We start from the raw sequence: 21,706 nt of genomic DNA, 5'->3' as shown, positions 1-21,706 counted from the left end.
TCACGAACCTAAACCACCAGTAGGTGGCAGCACGTGACCGTCTTAATGAGAGAGCCATTTATTCAAACGATTCGTTCATACTGCTGATACGTTCAGGAATGAGGCAGTTGTTTAAGAATGGGTCATTGAATCTTTGACTCACCCGATTCGTTCAAACGCTGAATCATTCAGTGATTAAAACATGGTTAGGCGTTCCTGTGAAATGTGTTATGGTTCTGCAGTGATCTTTGTTTGGAACTATTTTTGCTGTTGAAATGGAACAAAAACAGTCAATATTATTGTGTCTAAAATGTAAGTGACTTAATATTAATTACTTGTTTATTGAACTGTCATATGAAATCAGTGTCACATTTTCAGTCGTGATGGTATTCACTCTTGGTCGTGTGATGTTGCTTATAGGGATGCTCATTTCGGTTAATTTTCCCGACCGACAACCGCCACTCGTTAAGCGATTATTAACCGTTAACTGATAAGATTATAATATTGAATTGGCATTAAATAAAATAAAATTGACGCGTATCCGGGGCCCCGTTAAAAATACAAACAATTTTTTTTATTTATCAAATGGTTTATTTTAATGTGCAAAGTGCAAACAGCAGCATACAGAACAGATCAACAACAGAACCTGGATTCAGATCACATTTTCACGCACCTGCTGCATTTCTGACAGTGACAACAGAGAAAAACAGAATAAAATAATACAAATAAAAAACATAAAATTGGCCAACACTAAATATATTTTTTTAACTATTCACAAATTAAGATGAAAAAAGAAAACACTGAATCCGTTTGAACGAAGCTTTCAAAAACCGGCAATTTTTTTCCGTTAGACGATTTTTCGTTAAATAAAAATCGCAGCCCTACCTCAATCCAAACATGGTCTAATTTTTATTTTAAAAAAGCAACATGTCAACGTGATGTGGGGTTAGTCTTGTGGGCAAAGTGTCTTTTATTACCATTGAACAGATTCTCTGCGTTATCTCCTCAGATCGCCGTGCATCGCATCTTCTCCCTGATAACACGGTGGGCAAAGTTTGTTGTCCTTCACTCGATGCTTGTGGATGTTTGCTTCGCAAATGATACTGCATCGTACTTGTACTACTACTGTATTTTAATACCGCGCAGCATATTTTACAGGTAACTTCGTCGCCCTTTCTGTTGAAATAGTCCCACACAGTATTTTGCTTGCTCGGAAAAAAATGTCTGCAGGCACGTGTGTGGTTGCGCATGTCGACGCGCCCCGTGAGTTAATAAATATAGACTATAGTATTTTGTTTTTTAACCATGCAGTAAACTAATAAAAAAGAAGCTTTTAAAAAAAAACCTTTTTAAACCGTTTAACTGATAGTATTAATTGGTCAATTTTTACTTTCGGTTAACGGTTAACTGGTCAATATGAGCATCCCTAGTTGCTTACCTGTAATATATATTTTCCAGAAAAAAAACTCCACATTTTGAATTTTTACCGCAGTATGTTAACGGAGTTTCTTTGTGTGAACGGCCCTCGTTTGTTTCCATTTCTCCTCATGAAGCTGCGCGAGCCTCAACAGCACAACCTTGTTACCATCAGTACATTATATATTATATTATTATTCACTATCAATCACCACTTAAACTAAATTAATGCAGAATCTTCTCGCGTTTTGGGGATTCCCTAGATATTTTTTGTTATCGCCGTTTTAATCAGGCTACTTGAGCGTTCGATTCACTAGCCGCAATATGTAAATAACTAGAAGAATAATAGTGTAGTAAACAGTAAAACAATTTGCAGTACAACCAGTGTTTGTGATTACAATAATAATTTAAAATAGTGCATTAACTAATAGCAGTTTGCAATACCAGACTTTTTTTGTACAGCTCGAATAACCAGAAGCAGCTGACACCAGAAGCCTTCACAATCAAGGTAAAAACGTCAGTGCCCACTCTTAGGTTGCTCATACGGTGTATAGTGTGCAGAATGTGTGTGTGTGTGTGTGTGTGTGTCTCACCCCCTGGCAGTGCAGGTAGTCCACAGTTTTGGTGATGGTGTACAGCACAGCGCTGGCCTCTCGCTCAGAGAAGAACTTCTGCCTCAGGATCTTATCCAGCAGCTCACCGCCCTTCATGAGCTCCGTCACTAGATACACGAAACGACCCTCGTCATACACCTGAGTGACACACACACACACACAAATTAGTTACTCTTACACAGAGCTGAGACGTTTGAGATCAGAGTCATGTCACTCACATCCTTCAGTGTGATGATGTTGGGATGCTGGCCATACCGCATCAGGATCTCAATCTCCTCCGATGGGTCTCGCTTACTTTTGTCAATGATCTATTTAACACAATCACAGTGAAAACATCACACCAGAACACAGCATGGACACGTTCACCAGAACACAGCATGGACACGTTCATGTGCAAGTTGACTCATTGAGGCATCAGAAACCATTAGTGGTGGAACGGATCACAAAATTCACGGTTCGGATCATTTACGGTTTTTGAGCCACGGATCAGACCATTTTTTGGATCATACTAGCCTAACTGGTCTAGTTCAAACATTATTAAAAACAAGTGAACAGTCAGTAATAAAATAAGAAGAAATACGTAAATTACAAGCAGAGATGAATACTAACAAAGTTACAAAGTCTGACAGTAGTAAGCCCCTTTCACACAGCGCGTTGATCCCGGGAAATTGCCGGGAAATTGCCAGAACGCCTTCTGTGTGAACGCAAACACGACCCGGGATCGATGCCGGGTTGGGGACCTAGTAACATTGCCCATCAGTCCCGGAACGCGCGCTGTGTGAACAAAAGCCATAACCAATGCCGTGTCGTAATGATGACGCTGAAGTGAAACGGTACGTAATGCGCTAGTTTATGATCGAATCAGAGAAAAAAAATGTTTCCCCAGAGAGAAATCGCAGCTCATAAGCAAACTATACACGTTGCTGAGACATTACATGTCACATCGATGTCACGTGCCTTTACGGGATTTTTACGGGTTGTGTGTGAACGCACTGTCTGATTCTGGAAAATCACTGGCAGTGTGAATGAACCAAAATCAAACGAACCCGGGTCAAATCCCGGGTCGCTTTATCCGTGTATCTTCCAGAATCTCTGTGTGAAAGGGGCTGTATTCAGGTCCATAAATTAATAATTAAGCCTAAATGTAAAATAGCACTATTTGTTCACTGTAGACATTAAATATAGTTTCATCTTTGTTAAAGCTGTATTTTGTTGTTTTACTAACATTAATGACACAAAGAGACAGCACACACCTAATATTTCTACTGTTGTCTAAGACCGACTGTACGGACCGAGCTCTGTCTCTGTCTCTCTCGACAGTTAAATTTAGCAGTTAATCCACGAATCACATGCGTGCTGGTCCGTATGATCACGGATCAACATTTGTCCCTGGAGCCATTACAGTGAGGAACAAACAGCATCTACCTCCGGGTACAAATAAAGTAAGTTGAACTACGATCCGTTCCACCCCTAGAAATCCTGATTTTGAGGTGTAATGTCTCACCTTCACAGCAAACTCCATGGCGGTGACCCTGTGTATGCAGCGTTTGCATATGGAGTATGAGCCCACGCCGATGTCCTCCTTCAGCTCGTACATGTCAGAAAACTGAGCTGAGCCACCATGCATCTGACACAGCACACACTGCATTTAAAATCTACACATACATGTATGCATACATACACTACCGATCAAAAGTTTGGCATCTGTACAATTTTTTGTAAAACAGATAATGATGTTCACCAACTGCATTTATTTGATAAAAAAAAAAAAAGTTATATTTTTTCCTGTGATGGCAAAGGTCCATTTTCTTTGTCTTGACTTAATTATTTTAATATGCTCAAGAAGCTTATTTTTATTATTACAGCTGAAAATGGTTGTGTTGTGTTGCTTATTGTAGTGTGGAAACCGCAGTAAAGCGTCACTTTTTTTCAATATTCTTTGAAGAACAGCATTTACTTGAAACATTATAAAATGTCTTTACTGCCATTTATTATAAAAAAATACAATAAAAAAAAACATTTTACAGACATATATGAATCCAGAATGTGTCATCAATCCATTTGTCCTGCTGTCAGAAGTAGCGCATGGTTTACGTCAGAGGCAGGACAGGGCTTCCAGTTCCTGTCATCTAGATTTCACTGATTTTGATTGGTCCGATTTGCTTTTGCCACGACATGTCTTGTGCGTTACACACAATAGACTAAAACACTGCATTATTTAACATCTGTAATGATCAAAGCTATTTTAGTATCACTGATATACTATTATAGTTTTTGTACATTTTTTGAAAAAGAATTGTATTTTAAAATGTTCTGGTTTATTTTGCTTTTTAAATGTTAGTTTATTTCGTTTTAGTACTTCAACAAACTAAATGAAAATGAGAAATGTTGCCTTGACAACTAGCTGAAATATAAATGAGTTCACTTTTTTATATATTTTATTTCAGTTAATGTTTATTTTATTTCAAGTAATATGGTTTTGTTTTATTCTGTGATGACGACTCACACCACACGTGATGATACACTGCCCAGACAAAATAAGTCACTGTTAGGATTTAAATAGGCAAATGCTTAAGAGTGTATGATTGGATCATTATTGCAGTGATTATTATGTTTCTAGCATTTTCTAATTGATGGAGTGTGTAGCTTTTTATTACTTAACTCAAATTGTGAAAGAATGGTTTGGAGTGTTTTATGACAGGTGGCAAACAATTAAGGTGCAATATCGCCACATACTGTAGGTTGGGATGTCAACCAGAGACTGGGGCTGCATTATGTAAGAGTCATATTATCATTTATGTACTATTCATTTTAAATATTACGATTATCACCAATACCGGTATATTGAGACACCCTCTAATTAACATATTTCATTTTTAAATATCACGATTAATTGACAATACCAGTATATCACCACACCCCTAATGCATGCATGCATGCATGTATCACTAATTTTATATATATAGTGTGTGTGTGTGTGTGTGTGTGTGTGTGTGTGTGTGTGTGTGTAACAGTTTTGACAAACATTTCAGAATTCTTTGAATAGAAATAGAAAGCTTTTGTAACATAATATACACTACCATTCAAAAGTTTGGGGTCATTGAGAATTTTTTGGGGGAAAGAAATTAATACTTTTATTCATCAAGGATGTATTTGTCACGTTTTCATTGTGTTTTGGTTTCGTTTTCAAGGACACTCGGGGGCCATTTACACGACACCACTTTTAACTAAAAACGGAAGACTTTTTATGCGTTTTGGCCATTTATTTACACGACAACAGCATTTTGGTGGCTTGAAAACGCAAACTTTTGAAAATGGGTTTCAAAGAGGACGTCTTCATGTAAACAACAAAAACGGTGACGTCATACATGCGTAGGCTATTGTGTGTTTAGTCTATAGGCTTTTTTATATTAAAGGTTTCTTACAACAGACTCAAGGATGATACATGTTTTCGAAAACTTTGTGTTCAAAGGTTTGACATTTCCTTAAAGTAAAAAGGGACTTTATCAGAGGAGGGATTACTGACTTCTGGGTAAATTTCATCTTCACAAAGCCAGAAACAGTCACAGTAATACAAATATTTTCAAGGTTAACATCCTTCGAATGAAAATCGGACAAAAAAAACATGATAGATTATGTAATTTCTTCGTTCAGCTTGAGTGCACTGTAGTAAAAGAATGCGTATGTAATCTTTCTTTGCGAAGTGACATCGCCAACCACTTGTCTGGCAGCATAATACAGCATTATTAGTCATTTTCGTGTATCCGTGTGAACGGGGATCGTTTTGATAACGTTAGCATCTGTACAAATAAAACACGTTCCCGTTTTTATCAGTTGCCTAGCTACTCTACTTCCTTTACTCTTCCTCGTCTTCTTCATGGACCTGAAGTGTGATAGCTTTAAATTGATCAAAAGTGACAGTAAAGACATTTTTTTAAAAATTGTACACAACTGGTTTCAACATTGATAAGATGATAGATGTTTCTTGAGCATCAAATCAGCATATAAATAATAGAATAAATCATGTGACAATGAAGACTGGAGTATTGATGCTGAAAATCCAGCTTTGATCGCAGTAATAAATTGCATTTCAAAACACATTTAAATAGAAAACAGTTTTTTAAATTGTAAAAAATATTTACAAAATTACTGTTTTTGTTGTATTTGATTTAAAAAAATGCAGCCTTTGTGAGCAGAAGAGAGTAAAAACTTTTCTTTTTTCTTTACAATCTAAAACTTTTGAATGTACAAAAAATATATATACATATATATATATAAAAACTATATATAAAGAATATTGTGATTTACCTGCACTATGGGGAGAATGTTGACTAGTGGGGAACTTTTGCTGCTTTCCTCCAGCGAGGCTGGAGCTACAAAACTGAAGCCTTTAAAGAGCTGGTGAGCGTTTGCACTGGGGGGAATGCCTGGAGAATCTGCCCACAGAAAACACACACAAAATACAACTCAAGTCATCATAGAACCGCTAGCAGATACATGTGTCAGCACTGTAATCTCTCATGAACACATTCTCCATCGTACCTTTGGGAGTTTTGGCTGTGAATTCTGGGTCGAAGCAGAAAGTGTCATCTGGTTTCCCTGCAGCAGGTTTGAATGGAGGCTGAAGTTCTTTTCTGTACAATTTCTACACAGACACAATAAACACATGGTACTCCAATAAAATACGTTCCACTTGACACACACAAAAAGGTGAATCCTGATCATTAGCCAGACTTAAGTCAACATGAAATGGCATTCAAAACCCATTCTTCTGCATTGTGATGGATTTCAGAGTGAAGCATGACTTTTTTCTTTTTTTTTGCATATGTCCACAGAGTCAGAGCTAAACGTGAGTTTGTAGTGGACTGTGGGGTGTCATTAGCCTGGTCCTACCAGACTCTTGTACACATTTAATTTGTCACTCTCCATTGACAAGCGTTAACTTCCTTGAAGGCGGGTACTCTGTTGAAGTTAAAAACTATTGGAGATAGTCACTCTGTTAGTCAGATAGTCAGAGTCACTCTGGATCTGCCATAACCAAATCGCTAACGTTTGGTTGTAACGTATGTCTACAACTCAAACTAGCGCACCTCAACGTCATCGTTCTCAGCCACTCCCTCTGTTCGCTGATTGGACCGGTAAAAAATTGATTGGAGAAAACCAAAGAATATACAGCAAACCCAGACGTAGTACTGAGGGAAAATTAAAATTGAGCGGAAGTACGTAGGAGGGCGGAGCCAGGCTAGCGTGTCATATACAGCAAACCCAGACGTAGTACTGAGGGAAAATTAAAATTGAGCGGAAGTACGTAGGAGGGCGGAGCCAGGCTAGGGTGTCATGGGGGACTAAACATCAAGTTCACCCTTCAAAGAATCTCCACATTTCCTACAGCCAACCCTTTCTTTTTCAAATGTATCCTTATTTGCTATTACTGTTAGCCTAGGAAAACCCAGGCAACTTCCGGCAAATTTAGATTTGCTCTGAAAGTTAGTCTGGCAAAGAGCTCATTCAAGCTCATTTCCAATTCGCCGAAATCGCGGCACCAATCAGAAACGTTGGGGCGGGCTTTACACGATGACGACAGCGCTGGGATTTTGAACATGATTTTGTAGCCTACATTACAAAGATGGATGCCGCCGTCGAACATCACTCGTTTGAATCAGCTATCGCGTCTGTTTTAAGCCATTTGAAAAAAAAAAAACCGAGCAAAGAACAACACTCGAAGATTCTCCGCCGCTCTGCATACGTCATGTCCTTCATCGCTCTGATTGGGTTTAGGTCTATCCGCGACGTCCGTTGGTGACGCCCCTCTGGAAATGGTTGGTCTATGACGCTTTGCCAGACCATAACTCAGTTACAACTGAGAATGGTCTGGTTTTAACCAGGCTATATTACTGTTGCAATCTAATACTGTTGTATTAATCTTAAATCATCAGAAATTTCTATTTCAGAAAGGCTGCATTACTTACAACAGTAACTTACACTATATGGACAAAAGTATTGGGACACATCTCTAAATTATTGAATTCAGGTGTTTCAATCAGGCTCATTGCCACATGTGTATGAAATCAAACACCAAGCCATGCAGTCTGCATTTACAAACATTTATGTGAAAAAAAGGGTCGTTCTGAAGAGCTTAGTGAATTAAAGAGTGGTACTGGGACAGGGTGCCACCTCTGGAGTATCTAGCAGGGATGAAATTTCATGAACTGACTTATTGCAGAGTCAACTGTTTGGAAAGTGGAAGTATTTAAGAGCAGCAGCAGCAACAAAGCAGAAGACCATGTAAAAATCACAAGAGTGCTGAAGCGCATGGTACGTAAAAGCCACCAACCTCCACTGGTTCCAAACTTCCATTGCTATTAATATCAGCACAAAAACTGTGCGCCGGGAGCTTCATGGAATGGGTTTCAGTGGCCAAGCAGCTGCATGCAAGCCTCACATCACCAAGTACAATGTCAAGCGTCAGATGGAGTGGTGTAAAGCACGCCACCACTGGACTCTGGAGCAGTGGAAACGTGTTCTGTGGAGTGACAAACCACGCTTCTGTTTGGCAGCCTGATGGACGAGTCTGGGTTTGGCGGATGCCAAGAGAACATTACCTGCATTTTGCCAACTATGAAGTTTGGTGGAGGAGGGATTATGGTGTGGGGTTGTTTTTCAGGGGTTGGTCTTGGACCCTTACTTCCAGTGAAGGGAAATCTTAATGCTTCAGCATACCAGACATTGCAATGCTTCCAACTTTGTGGGAACTTGGGGAAGGCCTTTTTCTATTCCAGCATGACTGTTCCCCAGTGCACAAAGCAAGGTACATAAAGACAGTTTGGTGTGGAAGAACTTGACTGGCCCACACAGAGCCCTGACCTCAACCCCATCAAACACCTTTGGGATGAACTGGAACGGAGATTTCGAGCCACGTCTTCTCGTCCAACATCAGTGACTGACACCACAAATGCTCTACTGGAAGAATGGGCAAATATTCCCACAGAAACGCTCCAAAATCTTGTGGAAAGCTTTCCTAGAAGAGTGGAAGCTGTTATAGCTGCAAAGAGCTGACCAACTCCATATTAATGCAATTTCTTTACAATCCCTGTTGGTCTAATTGTCAGGTGTCCCAAAACTTTTGTCCATATAGTGAAAGTGTAACCACTAATCAAACACAAGTGATGTGATCATAAGTCAAACACAGCTTGATCTGACATGCCGTCTGACCACACACACTCAAGAAATGGAGCAATTGAGCAATGTGCAACTGGGGTTAACAGATTCTTACATTCCAGTCAATGGTGGAGAAAAACGTGTGTCGTTTGATCTCCTCCACTCCGTCAGGACCTGCTCCTGCAACAGACCAGTTATGATTGATTACCATACTGGTGACACCACTACCAACAGTTTGTTTCTATTCAAATTCAACAACCCATGGTCTAGTGTTTTCACAAACTGTGAAAAGAAACACAGGTGACTTACCTAAACGATTTGATGGATTTCTTTTGAAGAGCATTCGTAAAAGACTTTGTGCTTCCAAACTCAAAAACTGTGGCATTCCCAGCTTTGCTCTGATGTACAGGAACAGGAAAAGAAAAAAGAAATTAGAAAAAGCAACATTACCAGCTTTTTATGTGCATGGTCATCATGACCACTACACCAATGAACTGTGCAGTGTTCCTTATTGGTTCTTTGGTTTACCTGTCAATTACATTTTTCTATCTGGCAGCCTTGAGAAGAGATTTGACCAATTAAGCATCACATAGACTGGCATGATTTAACAGCCACACTCACTTGAGAATCATGTTCATAGTCTCATTCCTGTCTTTTCCTTGGAACGGTAATGTGCCGGTCAGCATTTCAAACTGGAAAAAAAAAAAATCAACCATCAAACAAGGCGACAAGCCGCATTTACTTGGGCAAATTATCAAAGCACGATTGTCTGGGAATCCAATATGTGATTTTAAGGTAAATGTCCTCTTTCAGTCAATTTACTTGGTAACACAGATATCAAGACTATCTACTATAGACATCACACTAAAGATGCCTCAAATGTCTCAGTGTTTTTTGTCAATACATAAAGACCAGACTCCCTAACACACTTGAGCCCTACCGGACCAGGCACTCACCTCAATAAAAATCTAACCCTAGCGCTAGTTAACACTCCTTCAATTACCCGGCATCAAACTGTCATATCCATCTTTCCAGATAATTTTTTCATCATATGCTGAACATTTTCCAGATTTTTTAAAACGCCTTTAAAGGGGTCATCGGATGCAAAATTCACTTTTATATGGTGTTTGCATATAAATGTGTCTTTGCAGTGTGTGGACACAACCACCATACAATGAAAAAAAATCCATTCACTCCTTTTTTTTTTTTAATCCTCAAAAAGCCTAAACACTCAATAATCAAGCTTTTTGGATTCTCTGAGCAATATGATGTCATATTGCTTATGCTCCGCCCACGACCACTGACGGACTGTCCCATATTAGCATATTTCCGCAGCACAGACTCTACATCAATTGTGCTAAGCTGTGCTCCTAACCCTTAAGCAAGTCCTTCCCGCTCGGACAGGTCATCCTGCGTTCATCACGATAACTGTGATGCTCTCCGTGTTGCACCTTGCTCCTTTGCTTCAGAGAACAGTATTGCATATATAAAAGAGATGAAACGGTATGAATATGTCATTTCACGATTATAGTGACCAAAATGATCATGTTACCAATATTGCACAGTCAAGTCATTTATTTATATAACGCTTTTTACAATACAGATTGTTTCAAAGCAGCTTTACAGAGATAACAGGAAAATAATGCAACAAAGTTTTTTTCCAGAAGAAAATAGTGTCACAGTCCAGCTTAAGTTCAGAGATGTTTCATTTTTGTTTTTAAAAAAAAGTTATTAATTTAGTTCATATATATATATATATATATATATATATATATATAGCCGCTCTGGAGTAAACCGTGATGTCATCGTCCAGTTCAGTTCTTGTATAATAGTGTCAATGCAGGCAGATTAATATTATTGTTGAATATTCAATTAAATGTTAAATTACACACAGTATGCACAGCCAAAAAAGTATACACAGTATTGTTAAAATGTGCTGAAAATGTCCAAAAAATACTGAAAGAGTAAAGGAATTTTATCCTGGTTTTATTGTCAAACCGGTAACCGTTTCATCCCTAATATATAACTTGGCATTTTCCAAACATGCTCATTAGGGGAGTTGTTGCTGTGCTGAGCTCCTACCATTAAGACGCCGAGAGACCACCAGTCAGCACTCTGTGTGTGACCTCTCCTGTTGACCACCTCAGGGGCCATATATTCCACAGTGCCACAGAAAGAGTACGCTTTTCTGTCCTGATCTACGGATTCTTTACTGAGCCCAAAGTCTGCAAGAGGCACATCAGCACATTAGTCATATTTGCATCAAGTCACAAAGCTAAAGCAGGGGTGTCGAACTCTGCTCTTGGAGAGACACCGTCCTGCAGAGTTTACTTGAAAATTGGTGTTATGTCTGCAGGATGGCGGCTAGGGCTGGGTAAAACAATAGATTTTTCGATTAATCGTTTTTTAAAATATGCTCGCTTCCATATCGATTCTGAAAAGCGATATGATTCTCAAAATAATAAAATGAATTCTCTTTCACGTCTCCCTGCGCTTAAACGGACAAATTCACACAAATTTACCTGAAAATGCCCGCCTTTGTGAGTATCCAAGTAAACACAGTAGGTTATGGCTTAAGTAAACCTTAGAACTGCTTTTCACTGAATAACGTTTTTGTAATAAGGATTAACCTTTATTTAATTTGTACCGTGAAGATATGCAGTTATTTTACATTTGAACATTTGAATGTATACTTTATTCGATTTCTGTACCTGAGAACTACTGTTAGACCAACCTGTAAAACCTTTAAAGCACTGATTATTTCATTTGTATCTTTGTTCTAGGGGTGTGACCCCGAGATCTCCCGAGATCTAAAATGTGACGCGATTTCCCGTCGAGTGAAAAGCTGTCTCGCGATATCGCCGTGCCGGAGTGTGAGGGTGAAATAAGCATCGAATATTCCACCGCTACACTCACATTCGCCTCAACTGTTGTTTTGCTGTTTTTATCAAAAATAAAAACCATTATAAACTAATGTAAAAGTCTGCTCTGCTCATCCAGCATGAGTTGCCGTCTCAATTAGTGCAGCAAGAATCTCTGGACGGTGTTGTTGTGGCTCTGGTCTCTGTTTGCACTTTGAATTTTGAGAGAGTACTGTAACGTCTGAAGAACGACAGACAAGGGAGGCTGTTCACAAACGCACTCGCTCGTTTCTCTCGACCCGGCCTTTACCGAACTCACCGCATTAACCCTATAACTGCCGGTGCAAAATAAAATTGCAAAATGCAATTTCACAACAATGATAAAGAGTAGGGGTGTGCAAAAAAATCGATTCACATTTGAATCGCGATTCAATCTTTACCGATTCAGAATCGATTCATAGAATTCCAAAAATCGATTCATATTTTTTTTTTTTTTTTTTTTTATGGCGTGCACGGGCGGAGTGGCAATCGGGTGAGTCGGGACTTTTACCGGTGGTTCGGTAGTGTTTCGAGGCTGCGAGGGCCGGTCTGATAAATAGTTACATTGCAAGTTCTTGCCGCCCGCTGGTCAAACTGTGCAGCCTCTCTGCTCAACCCGTAAATAAATGCATCGATCCGCTGATTATGTTTGAGTTCTTAATGGTCTGTAGATCTTTTGCCAAGCGTGTCAGAGGTTACGGGTTCTAAACCGCACTCGTATAGTTTTTTCTCTCTCTCATCAAAACCGAATATGTTCATCACGTTTGTGTGCATTTTATTTTGAGATTTCACCGGAACCACAACGGCGATATGAAGCGCGCGTCCGAGTGAAGACTGCGCGAGCCACAGAGAACACTGTATCCATGACACTGATAGCAGCGACAACGAGCGCTGACAGCGCTCAGCTTGATTTCAAAAACAACAGATCTCTTATTTAATAGCGAACTAAATAAATGCTCTGCTAGTTAACTGGAGATACCCGCAAATTACGCCTATGAACGACTTCACTGGATCTAAACAAATCAATCTAACCATAGATGTTACCAGTAGCGGTGGCTTTTTAAAATCTATTTAAAACTATTTCGCAAGGGTTCTATGACATTAGTATATTTTTAGGAAGTTCAATGTGTCCAGTCGAGTTCACATTTCAACAGTCAGCCTGGTAGCTGAAGTAGTCCTTAAACCACATTTAGCATAATTGTTTGTTTGATCTGACTACAGCACTTTAAAGCTAAATGTAAAAGCTTTTTATTTAAGTTTTATTTTAAACTTGAATTAAATGTATTTGAAAGCTGGCCAAAGCTTGGCACTTTGCACTTTTTAGTTGCAAAAGTTTTTATTTTTGTTTGAAGACAAAGTAATATCAAACTACATTTAATTTGTTGTGTTTTTTTTCTTTTAAATTGTGTTTACTGCAATCAATCACATAGGAAAAAGTAAACTACATTTATATACTGCGAATCGTTTTTTGAATCGAGAATCGTTTTTGAATCGAAAATCGATTTTGAATCGAATCTTGAGACAAAAAATCGGTATCGAATCGAATCGTGACATTTTCTGAATCGTGCACCCCTAATAAAGAGTCTGTGCGCTACAGCACTTTGATTATGGTTCCACTTGCACTTATTGTTTGCACTTAATAAGACTAAGAGAAAACTTATTTATTTTTGTTATTTATACTCTTTTTATTTCTGTGTTCAATTTGTGTAAAGGAGTTCAGTTAGGTCTTCTCACACAGCCTCAATCAGAAGTTCTGAAAGCTCATAAATGTACAGTAAGGTCTGAAGAGACTCATGTGAGATCATACAGGAGAAAAGCCAGTCAGTAAAACTTTTTACAGTGCTTGTATATGGTTTTCTTTCAATGCATTTGATAATTCATACTCATACAGTAGACTAGAAATTGCATGCATTAAAAGATTAGTTAAAACATTTCGAAATGAAGCTGTATACAATTTTTCTAGTCATGAATTTTGTCATTGAGGATTTCTGGAAAATTGTGCAAAAATCGCCACGTTCTTGTGAACCCGTCACACCCCTACTTTGTTCTATTGCATTTATTTATTTGTGTTATTGCTTGTATTTAATTTGTCTTTTTTTTTTTATTAATGACTGTTTACTTGTTTTGAATAATCTTTGAAATGTATTTTAGTAGGTTTAGCTGTGGTATTGAAATTGGAATCGAGAATTGTTAAATTTCACTGGTATCTAAAATTGTGGGTGTCATAACCTTATTTATTACAACACAAGGATACATCGTCAAAAACAAGAACTATTTTATTCATTTATTACTTTTTTGTGGTGGGGCCAGTGAAAATGTAATCCTTTAATTCATTGAATTGAAAAATGAGAATCAAATTCAATCGAATTTATTAGAGAATCGAATTGAGATCTTGTGAATCGGAATCGGGACATCTGAATCGATACCCAGCCCTAACAGCTGCGCTCCAGTGGCAGAGTTTGACAAAGATCCCCATCTGACCACGACCCAAACACACCATAATTCAGGGTGAAACGCTAACAGTACATGTAATACATTGCAAATTTGCGTCCATCTACATGCACAAGTTCAACAGGCAGGGAAGTAATGTAATAAGGGGACAATGGTACGTACCTGTTAACTTGATATGTCCAGCTTCATCAAGCAAAATGCTGAAAATTAAGACCACATTTCTCCAATACAGATACAAATATACATGAACTAAACAAGAGTCAACAAACAAAATCAGACGAAGAATTCAAAACCTCTCGATTATAATCTTGCACATTGGTTCTGTCAGACATATCCATCCTTACTTAAAGCTGCAGTCCGTATTTTTTCCTCTTTGTCGCCATCTCTGTTCGAAATCTGCAATTGCAGTTATTCGCAGATTTATCAACTTTACGTGGGTTGTGCCTCGGCACGGCACAGCGCGGATGAACACAATGTTTTGAGGAGAGTGTGCGGCTGTCAGAATAACAGATTATACTTTTTGCAAGTATGACCAACATAAGAATTTTCACCGGAAAATGCCATCTGAACAAGTAACATCCACTTTTGTTCTGACCAACTAAGGGGAAAAAGCATTACAGTAAATCGCGCTGATTGAATCTAACGATCGCTTATCATATCACGTCAAACCGTGCAAATTATACTTCGTTCTCAAATTGTTATTGTTAACAACATTAGCATTGCGTGACTACATTTAATGTGTATTAGGGCTACCTGTAGTTCAGTTCCCATTTCTGTGCAGTCTAATTTCTAATTGTCATACCAACAAATTAATGTTCCTTAGAACTGGTTCTCTTTAAAATACGAACACATCTCTTTGACCTTGCATACACAACACACTATAGACTTCTATAATTCAATGTTAGGCTGCATAGATTAGGTCAGACGGAACTGGGAACACTTCCCATAAATCCTGATTTACTCGTTACATCATAAGAAGAATGGCGTCTACGCTAATATTAGTCTCTCTGTTTATCCCGAGGTTTACCGCAGTCCGCTGGATCCAGATCTGATGAAGGACCTGCGCCTGTACATGACGACAACGCAGTCCTGAAGTGTCAACTAGTCCCTCCCTGTGAAGGCCTCCTTCCCTTTACCTCTGTACAGATAATCATTGTCGGGATAATTCCGGTTCACGTGGCTACACCACTCTTTAACAGAGTTTTCTGTTAAAACGGTGTCGTGTTGATGTTAAGTTCAATAAGTTAATAACTAATGATCGTTGTGATGGAAGTGAATCAATCAAAACTAACTTTAGCTGGACAATAACTTTATTCTAGAGCTGCTGTAAAGCCCAAACAATCTGTTATGTTAATTTCCTATTATCACTGTAAAGCTGCTTTGAAAATCTATATTGTTAAAAGCGCTATATAAATGAAGGTGACTATACTTGACTGTGTGTACAGATGTGACGTAATGACGCAAAGACATGCTTGAATGTCCCGCGGAAAATCTACAGTCCCACTGGAATTAAAGACATTATTACAAGCTTACCACTTTGAATCGAGCTACGGCAAGCAGAGAGTTTTGAACACTGGCTGGTTATGTACTTGCTCAAATTATTTTGGATCATTTTTAACCCAAAAAAGTTACGGACTGCAGCTTTAATAAAAGATCAAAAAGAGAGGGCAGGTGAAATGCCAGAAAGAGAGAGAGAGAGAGTATGGTTTCTACTCTACACACACAGAGAGAGAGGGAGCGAGAGAAATGCAGAGAGGTGAAGGGGGATACTTTACTTTTCAGGCTTCAGGTCTCTGTAAACAATGCCTAGGTTGTGTAGATGATCCAATGCAAGGGCCAGCTCTGCAAGGTAGAATTTCACATCCTCCTCTGTAAACATAACCTAGTAAGAACTGGACAAATTTACTCTCTCATCAAAGACCACATACACACACACAACAACAATATAATACACATTATCATAACGACAAAGAAAAAGATGGATATACGCCAAGCATATTTGTTTGAAATGAATATTAATGTTGGGTTAACAATTAATGGACGCTATACAATCAATTATTTTTTCTCTGTTACTTGAGGAATTTGCAGAGTTATTTTAAATAATGAACATTATTTTTCTATTTAAACAATGCATTACTGGCAAATACAGCTGAAAAACGCATTTGAAGGGCACACATTAGGTGTGTTTACATTCAATAATTTTCCAAATGAATCCAATAAGATTTAATATTCTGAAAGACCCTAAATGTTGCAATCAGATTCACATATTCGCTCACATGTCATGTGCATTACATATTCTGAGCAAAACTTCATGCATAGTGCCCAGTCACTGCACTCAGATGTCACTAGTGCTACCGTCAGTATAACTGTCATTTTTGCCTTGATGACATCTAAAAAGAAAGCCAACATATATGTCAGAAGAGTTTTTTTTACTAAATATTCAGTCTCCTCCACTGACCAGTTTGTAAGACGTAAATACATACACACGTTCACAAGTAAACTGCGCATCAGGGCACTGTGCAAGCAAGCTACTTTTGAATCCGATTGAGAAAATAGTCAGATTCAAGCATTTTTTTCTCTTCAATCAGATTATTGATGGGATCATGATCAATCCCATCAAAATTTGATTCTGACTGAGCTCAATGAGATTGACTGCGATGCTTACATAAAAGCTTTTCAATCTGATTGAGCCACCAATCCGATTACTAATGTATTAATAGGTTGCATGTAAACCTAGCAAATCTGTGTAGAGATGAATTGCCACACAGAAGCTGTATTGAAATATGCCTCATTCCCTAATATAAGGGAGTGGTTTGATGAAATGCTACATCAGAGCCCCAGTAAACTCTGCAATTTGTCTGGCGATTGAGCACATGAATCAACATTGTTAAGAATACAGAAAACGTACAATAAATAGACAAACAAATAAATAGAAAAAGTGCTTGAAACACACAAAGGGCTGGCAATGCATACAGACTAAAGGCCTGTTAACAATGAACACAAATTTTCACTGCGACAAGTTCTCATCTATGCACCCCGACACACTGACTGCAAAAGCAAATCAGTTTTCTGTGGTAGAGTACAGTTTAACAATAGTGGTGTACTTTGTCAAATGAGTCCAGCATTCAAGCATGTAAATGAACGCAAGACAATTTCACTCTGGATGAAATTCTGAGTTATTTGTATATCATTTTGGTGCATTTACTGGTTGCATTGCTCTGGGTGAGAATAGGCCTCAAGTTTATAATCTAAAGCATTTAAAACCTGCAAATGAACACAAGTGAAAATTTGGCAGAGGACATTACACTTTATAAGACATTTGGATTACAAACAATCAATTGTTGAGGGGGGAAATAGCAATACATAGTTATAAAAGGAGCTGTTAGTCTGTTAACATCAACATCATAAATCAGACACAGAAACTGTTAGAGTAGATCACACGATGCTTACCTCTTTGGATAAACGAGTAAATACATCCCCACCCCTGAGAAAATCCAAAATTAAATAGAGTTTCCCTTCTGTCTGAAAGGCTGTAAGAAAGTGGGGGAGAAAAAAAAATCAGATAAATCACACCTAGAAGTCAATCATGGGTAATTCCATGGAAAAGTCAACCATACCATAAAACAATAAAGCAAAGGATAAAACAACTTATTTTAATTAGTTCCTTTAAGGCCATATGAACTGTATTGAAGTGTTATTTAATGGATTTAAGTCGATTATCTACTTAACTAGATTATCTGCAAGACATAAAGAGGACACTTCATGTTATCAATTAGCATTTTACAGATAGACAAGACAATGTCTGAGGAATATACATACTATGTCACAACACTGCTTTCTGAATTTATAAGGGTCAGATTTACGAGGTCACTGGGCTTCAGTGATGCGTCACGCCCAGGGTCCGAAATTAACACCTGCCAAGCGCCAAAAGCGGGTAGATTTTCCGTTTGGCGAGTAAATCTCAAAAGGCTATCCGTCCCACTGGCGGGTGAATGTCCATACCAAAATATGTAATAAAATGTTTATTACAATTGCATTTTGTAATGTTATAAAATATCTGGCATGATGGCTACGGACATGACGGAGTTGTTGTGTTTGCGGGATGGGAATTAGCCAAAGGCGAATTGAAAGTGACAGGGCGCAACTGAAGAACGAGCAGAGAGAGAGAGCCTGGTCGCGCGCGCACACTCTTTCTCATCGGAGCCAGGCGAAAGTATAAACAAGGCTTCACCGACTCTAAGCGCTGTCTTGCTCTCTCTCCCTGGCACATATTAATCAAAATAAATCGACACGATGGTAAAAGGTCGGAAGACCATAGTTTCATGTGGAGGATTCGGATATATTTTTTTCCTGAATTACCGCTGGGTGTGAATTGTGCTAAAATACCTGATCTTCTCTGAAAAGCGTTCCGCACATTCAGCTGACATAAACCACACTTTAAATAAACTAAAAAACCTATCCAGTGATGAAATGTTTTCTGTGTTGACACAAATCTTGTGGGATGTCCTTGCTGACGTCCAATTCGCGAACTAATGACTCCTTTGAACCGATTCATTTTAATGAATGGTTAAACAACTGATATTTCCAGTCCTTCAGTTACTGATCGGATCAGTCAGAGTAAATGGAGTAAAAAAATAGGCAGAGTAAAACTAAATATTTTTTTTAAATAATTATAATATATTATTATTGCATACATTTTATTAAATATACAATTAATACATTTCATTTGTACAGAACTATTTTCATAGGCACCACCACAAAAATATTATTTTAATGTGTGTAAATTGTGTGTAAATAAAAGTAAGAATGGAAAATAATAGACCAGAAATATAATGACAAAAATGTTTAAATATAGCCTATATAAAAATTGATGTATATGTGACACAAAAAGGCTGTTTATTATTTTGGCTGGTAAAAAATATGCTTGGCTGGTGGATTTTTTCATCTACCAGTCCCCGTGGCAGGTGAGCCAAAAAGTTAATTTCGGACCCTGGTCACGCCCATAACGTTTATAAGTTTATAAAAACAATATTCATACAAATAAATTGAAACTTTCTATGCCAAGCATACAATCTGGATTGTGTAGTATTTGGGGGATTTGTTTCCCACTACTCCCACTGAAATTAGCTCAAATGGTCATTGGACAGGGCTGAGCAAACCAAAGTACGGTCGGTGAGGCTGTACCTCAGCTAAGCTTTGATCTTTCAAAATAAAGTTTGGTCTACTGCCTTTTTGGTTTATACTTTAGAAATGTTTGTCCTGATTTTGGGCTCTAAAACCACACAAAATAAGACAATAACAAGTACATTTCATGTTTTCATAGCAAATTGTCTGCAACAATTGAATTGCTCCCATTCACTAAATAAAACAAAGCTACGTCTTTCCAAACGTGTTGGGAGTTGAACAAACAACCCAGTAACTATTACTCAGAAACACAAATCATCTGAGTCTTACCATAGTGCAACTTCACAATGAAAGGATGATTGACCTCCACCAAAATATCTCTCTCCATCTTAGTGCGAACTCTGTCCCTCACTGCAACACAACATGCACGTACACAAATAATGAATAAACATGAGTATACCGTCGCAGAAATGTGTTGCTCACACTAATGAAGACAAATCACTGACCTTTTAAAGATGCCTTTTTGAGCACCTTCATTGCATAAAGCTGACCGGCATCCGGACCCATCAACTTGCGCACCAGAAACACCTGAGGTCAGGACAGTTCACAGATCACCTTCCAGTTTACAGACACAAGAAAGCAGACATACAACTTTCCTAATATCAGCATACAGGATAACAGAACTTGATTGTTCGCAACATGGAAAAATTCAAGTCAGTCATCAGAAGAAACTCATTTCAGGTCTCATTTCACACTAAAATAAAAAGAATTAACTGGAGAAAATGTATTATATAACAGATTTAATTTAGGCTTTTATTCACATATAAACATTGATCAGGCGAACAAACAGAACAAACCTCATTGGTTCTTGCAGAAGCTCAAACGTGCTGCGTAACACGAGAATGAACCTCATTGGTTCTTGCTGAAGCTCAAACATGCTGCGTAACTCGAGAATGAACCTCATTGGTTCTTGCAGAAGCTCAAACGTGCTGCGTAACACGAGAATGAACCTCATTGGTTCTTGCTGAAGCTCAAACATGCTGCGTAACTCGAGAATGAACCTCATTGGTTCTTGCTGAAGCTCAAACGTGCTGCGTAACACGAGAATGAACCTCATTGGTTCTTGCTGAAGCTCAAACGTGCTGTGTAACACGAGAATGAACCTCATTGGTTCTTGCTGAAGCTCAAACGTGCTGCGTAACACTAGAATGAACCTCATTGGTTCTTGCAGAAGCTCAAACGTGCTGTGTAACACGAGAATGAACCTCATTGGCTCTTGCTGAAGCTCAAACGTGCTGCGTAACACGAGAATGAACCTCATTGGTTCTTGCAGAAGCTCAAACGTGCTGCGTAACACGAGAATGAACCTCATTGGTTCTTGCTGAAGCTCAAACGTGATGCGTAACACGAGAATGAACCTCATTGGTTCTTGCTGAAGCTCAAACGTGATGCGTAACACGAGAATGAACCTCATTGGTTCTTGCTGAAGCTCAAACGTGATGCGTAACATGAGAATGAACCTCATTGGTTCTTGCTGAAGCTCAAACGTGCTGCGTAACACAAGAATGAACCTCATTGGTTCTTGCAGAAGCTCAAATGTGCTGCGTAACACGAGAATGAACCTCATTGGTTCTTGCAGAAGCTCAAACGTGCTGCGTAACACGAGAATGAACCTCATTGGTTCTTGCTGAAGCTCAAACGTGATGCGTAACACGAGAATGAACCTCATTGGTTCTTGCTGAAGCTCAAACGTGATGCGTAACACGAGAATGAACCTCATTGGTTCTTGCTGAAGCTCAAACGTGATGCGTAACATGAGAATGAACCTCATTGGTTCTTGCTGAAGCTCAAACGTGCTGCGTAACACAAGAATGAACCTCATTGGTTCTTGCAGAAGCTCAAACGTGCTGCGTAACACGAGAATGAACCTCATTGGTTCTTGCTGAAGCTCAAACGTGATGCGTAACACGAGAATGAACCTCATTGGTTCTTGCTGAAGCTCAAACGTGATGCGTAACACGAGAATGAACCTCATTGGTTCTTGCTGAAGCTCAAACGTGATGC

At 38.6% G+C, this 21,706-nt stretch overlaps 1 protein-coding gene across 1 annotated transcript in view; it reads right to left on the bottom strand.

Annotated features, from left to right (window-relative positions):
- Window positions 1-21,706, bottom strand: part of rps6kal (ribosomal protein S6 kinase a, like) — a 42,507-nt gene that overhangs the window by 11,600 nt on the left and 9,201 nt on the right. The window contains exons 4-17 of the mRNA XM_056235184.1: window positions 20,149-20,230; window positions 19,973-20,053; window positions 17,969-18,048; window positions 16,294-16,400; window positions 14,681-14,718; window positions 11,250-11,392; window positions 9,789-9,859; window positions 9,477-9,565; window positions 9,283-9,347; window positions 6,552-6,654; window positions 6,318-6,445; window positions 3,514-3,636; window positions 2,228-2,317; window positions 1,989-2,147 (exon numbers count right to left, since the gene is read on the bottom strand). Coding sequence (XP_056091159.1) covers window positions 1,989-2,147; window positions 2,228-2,317; window positions 3,514-3,636; window positions 6,318-6,445; window positions 6,552-6,654; window positions 9,283-9,347; window positions 9,477-9,565; window positions 9,789-9,859; window positions 11,250-11,392; window positions 14,681-14,718; window positions 16,294-16,400; window positions 17,969-18,048; window positions 19,973-20,053; window positions 20,149-20,230 — 1,359 coding nt within the window. The remainder of the gene's footprint in view (window positions 1-1,988; window positions 2,148-2,227; window positions 2,318-3,513; window positions 3,637-6,317; window positions 6,446-6,551; window positions 6,655-9,282; window positions 9,348-9,476; window positions 9,566-9,788; window positions 9,860-11,249; window positions 11,393-14,680; window positions 14,719-16,293; window positions 16,401-17,968; window positions 18,049-19,972; window positions 20,054-20,148; window positions 20,231-21,706) is intronic.

The sequence above is a fragment of the Rhinichthys klamathensis genome, unplaced genomic scaffold (genome assembly GCF_029890125.1).
Source record: "Rhinichthys klamathensis goyatoka isolate OS25496 unplaced genomic scaffold, OSU_Roscu_1.1 h1tg000414l_1, whole genome shotgun sequence".
NCBI classification, from domain to species: Eukaryota; Metazoa; Chordata; class Actinopteri; order Cypriniformes; family Leuciscidae; genus Rhinichthys; species Rhinichthys klamathensis.
Note: the sequence above shows the minus strand (reverse complement) of the source record. Positions and strands in the feature narration are given on the sequence as shown.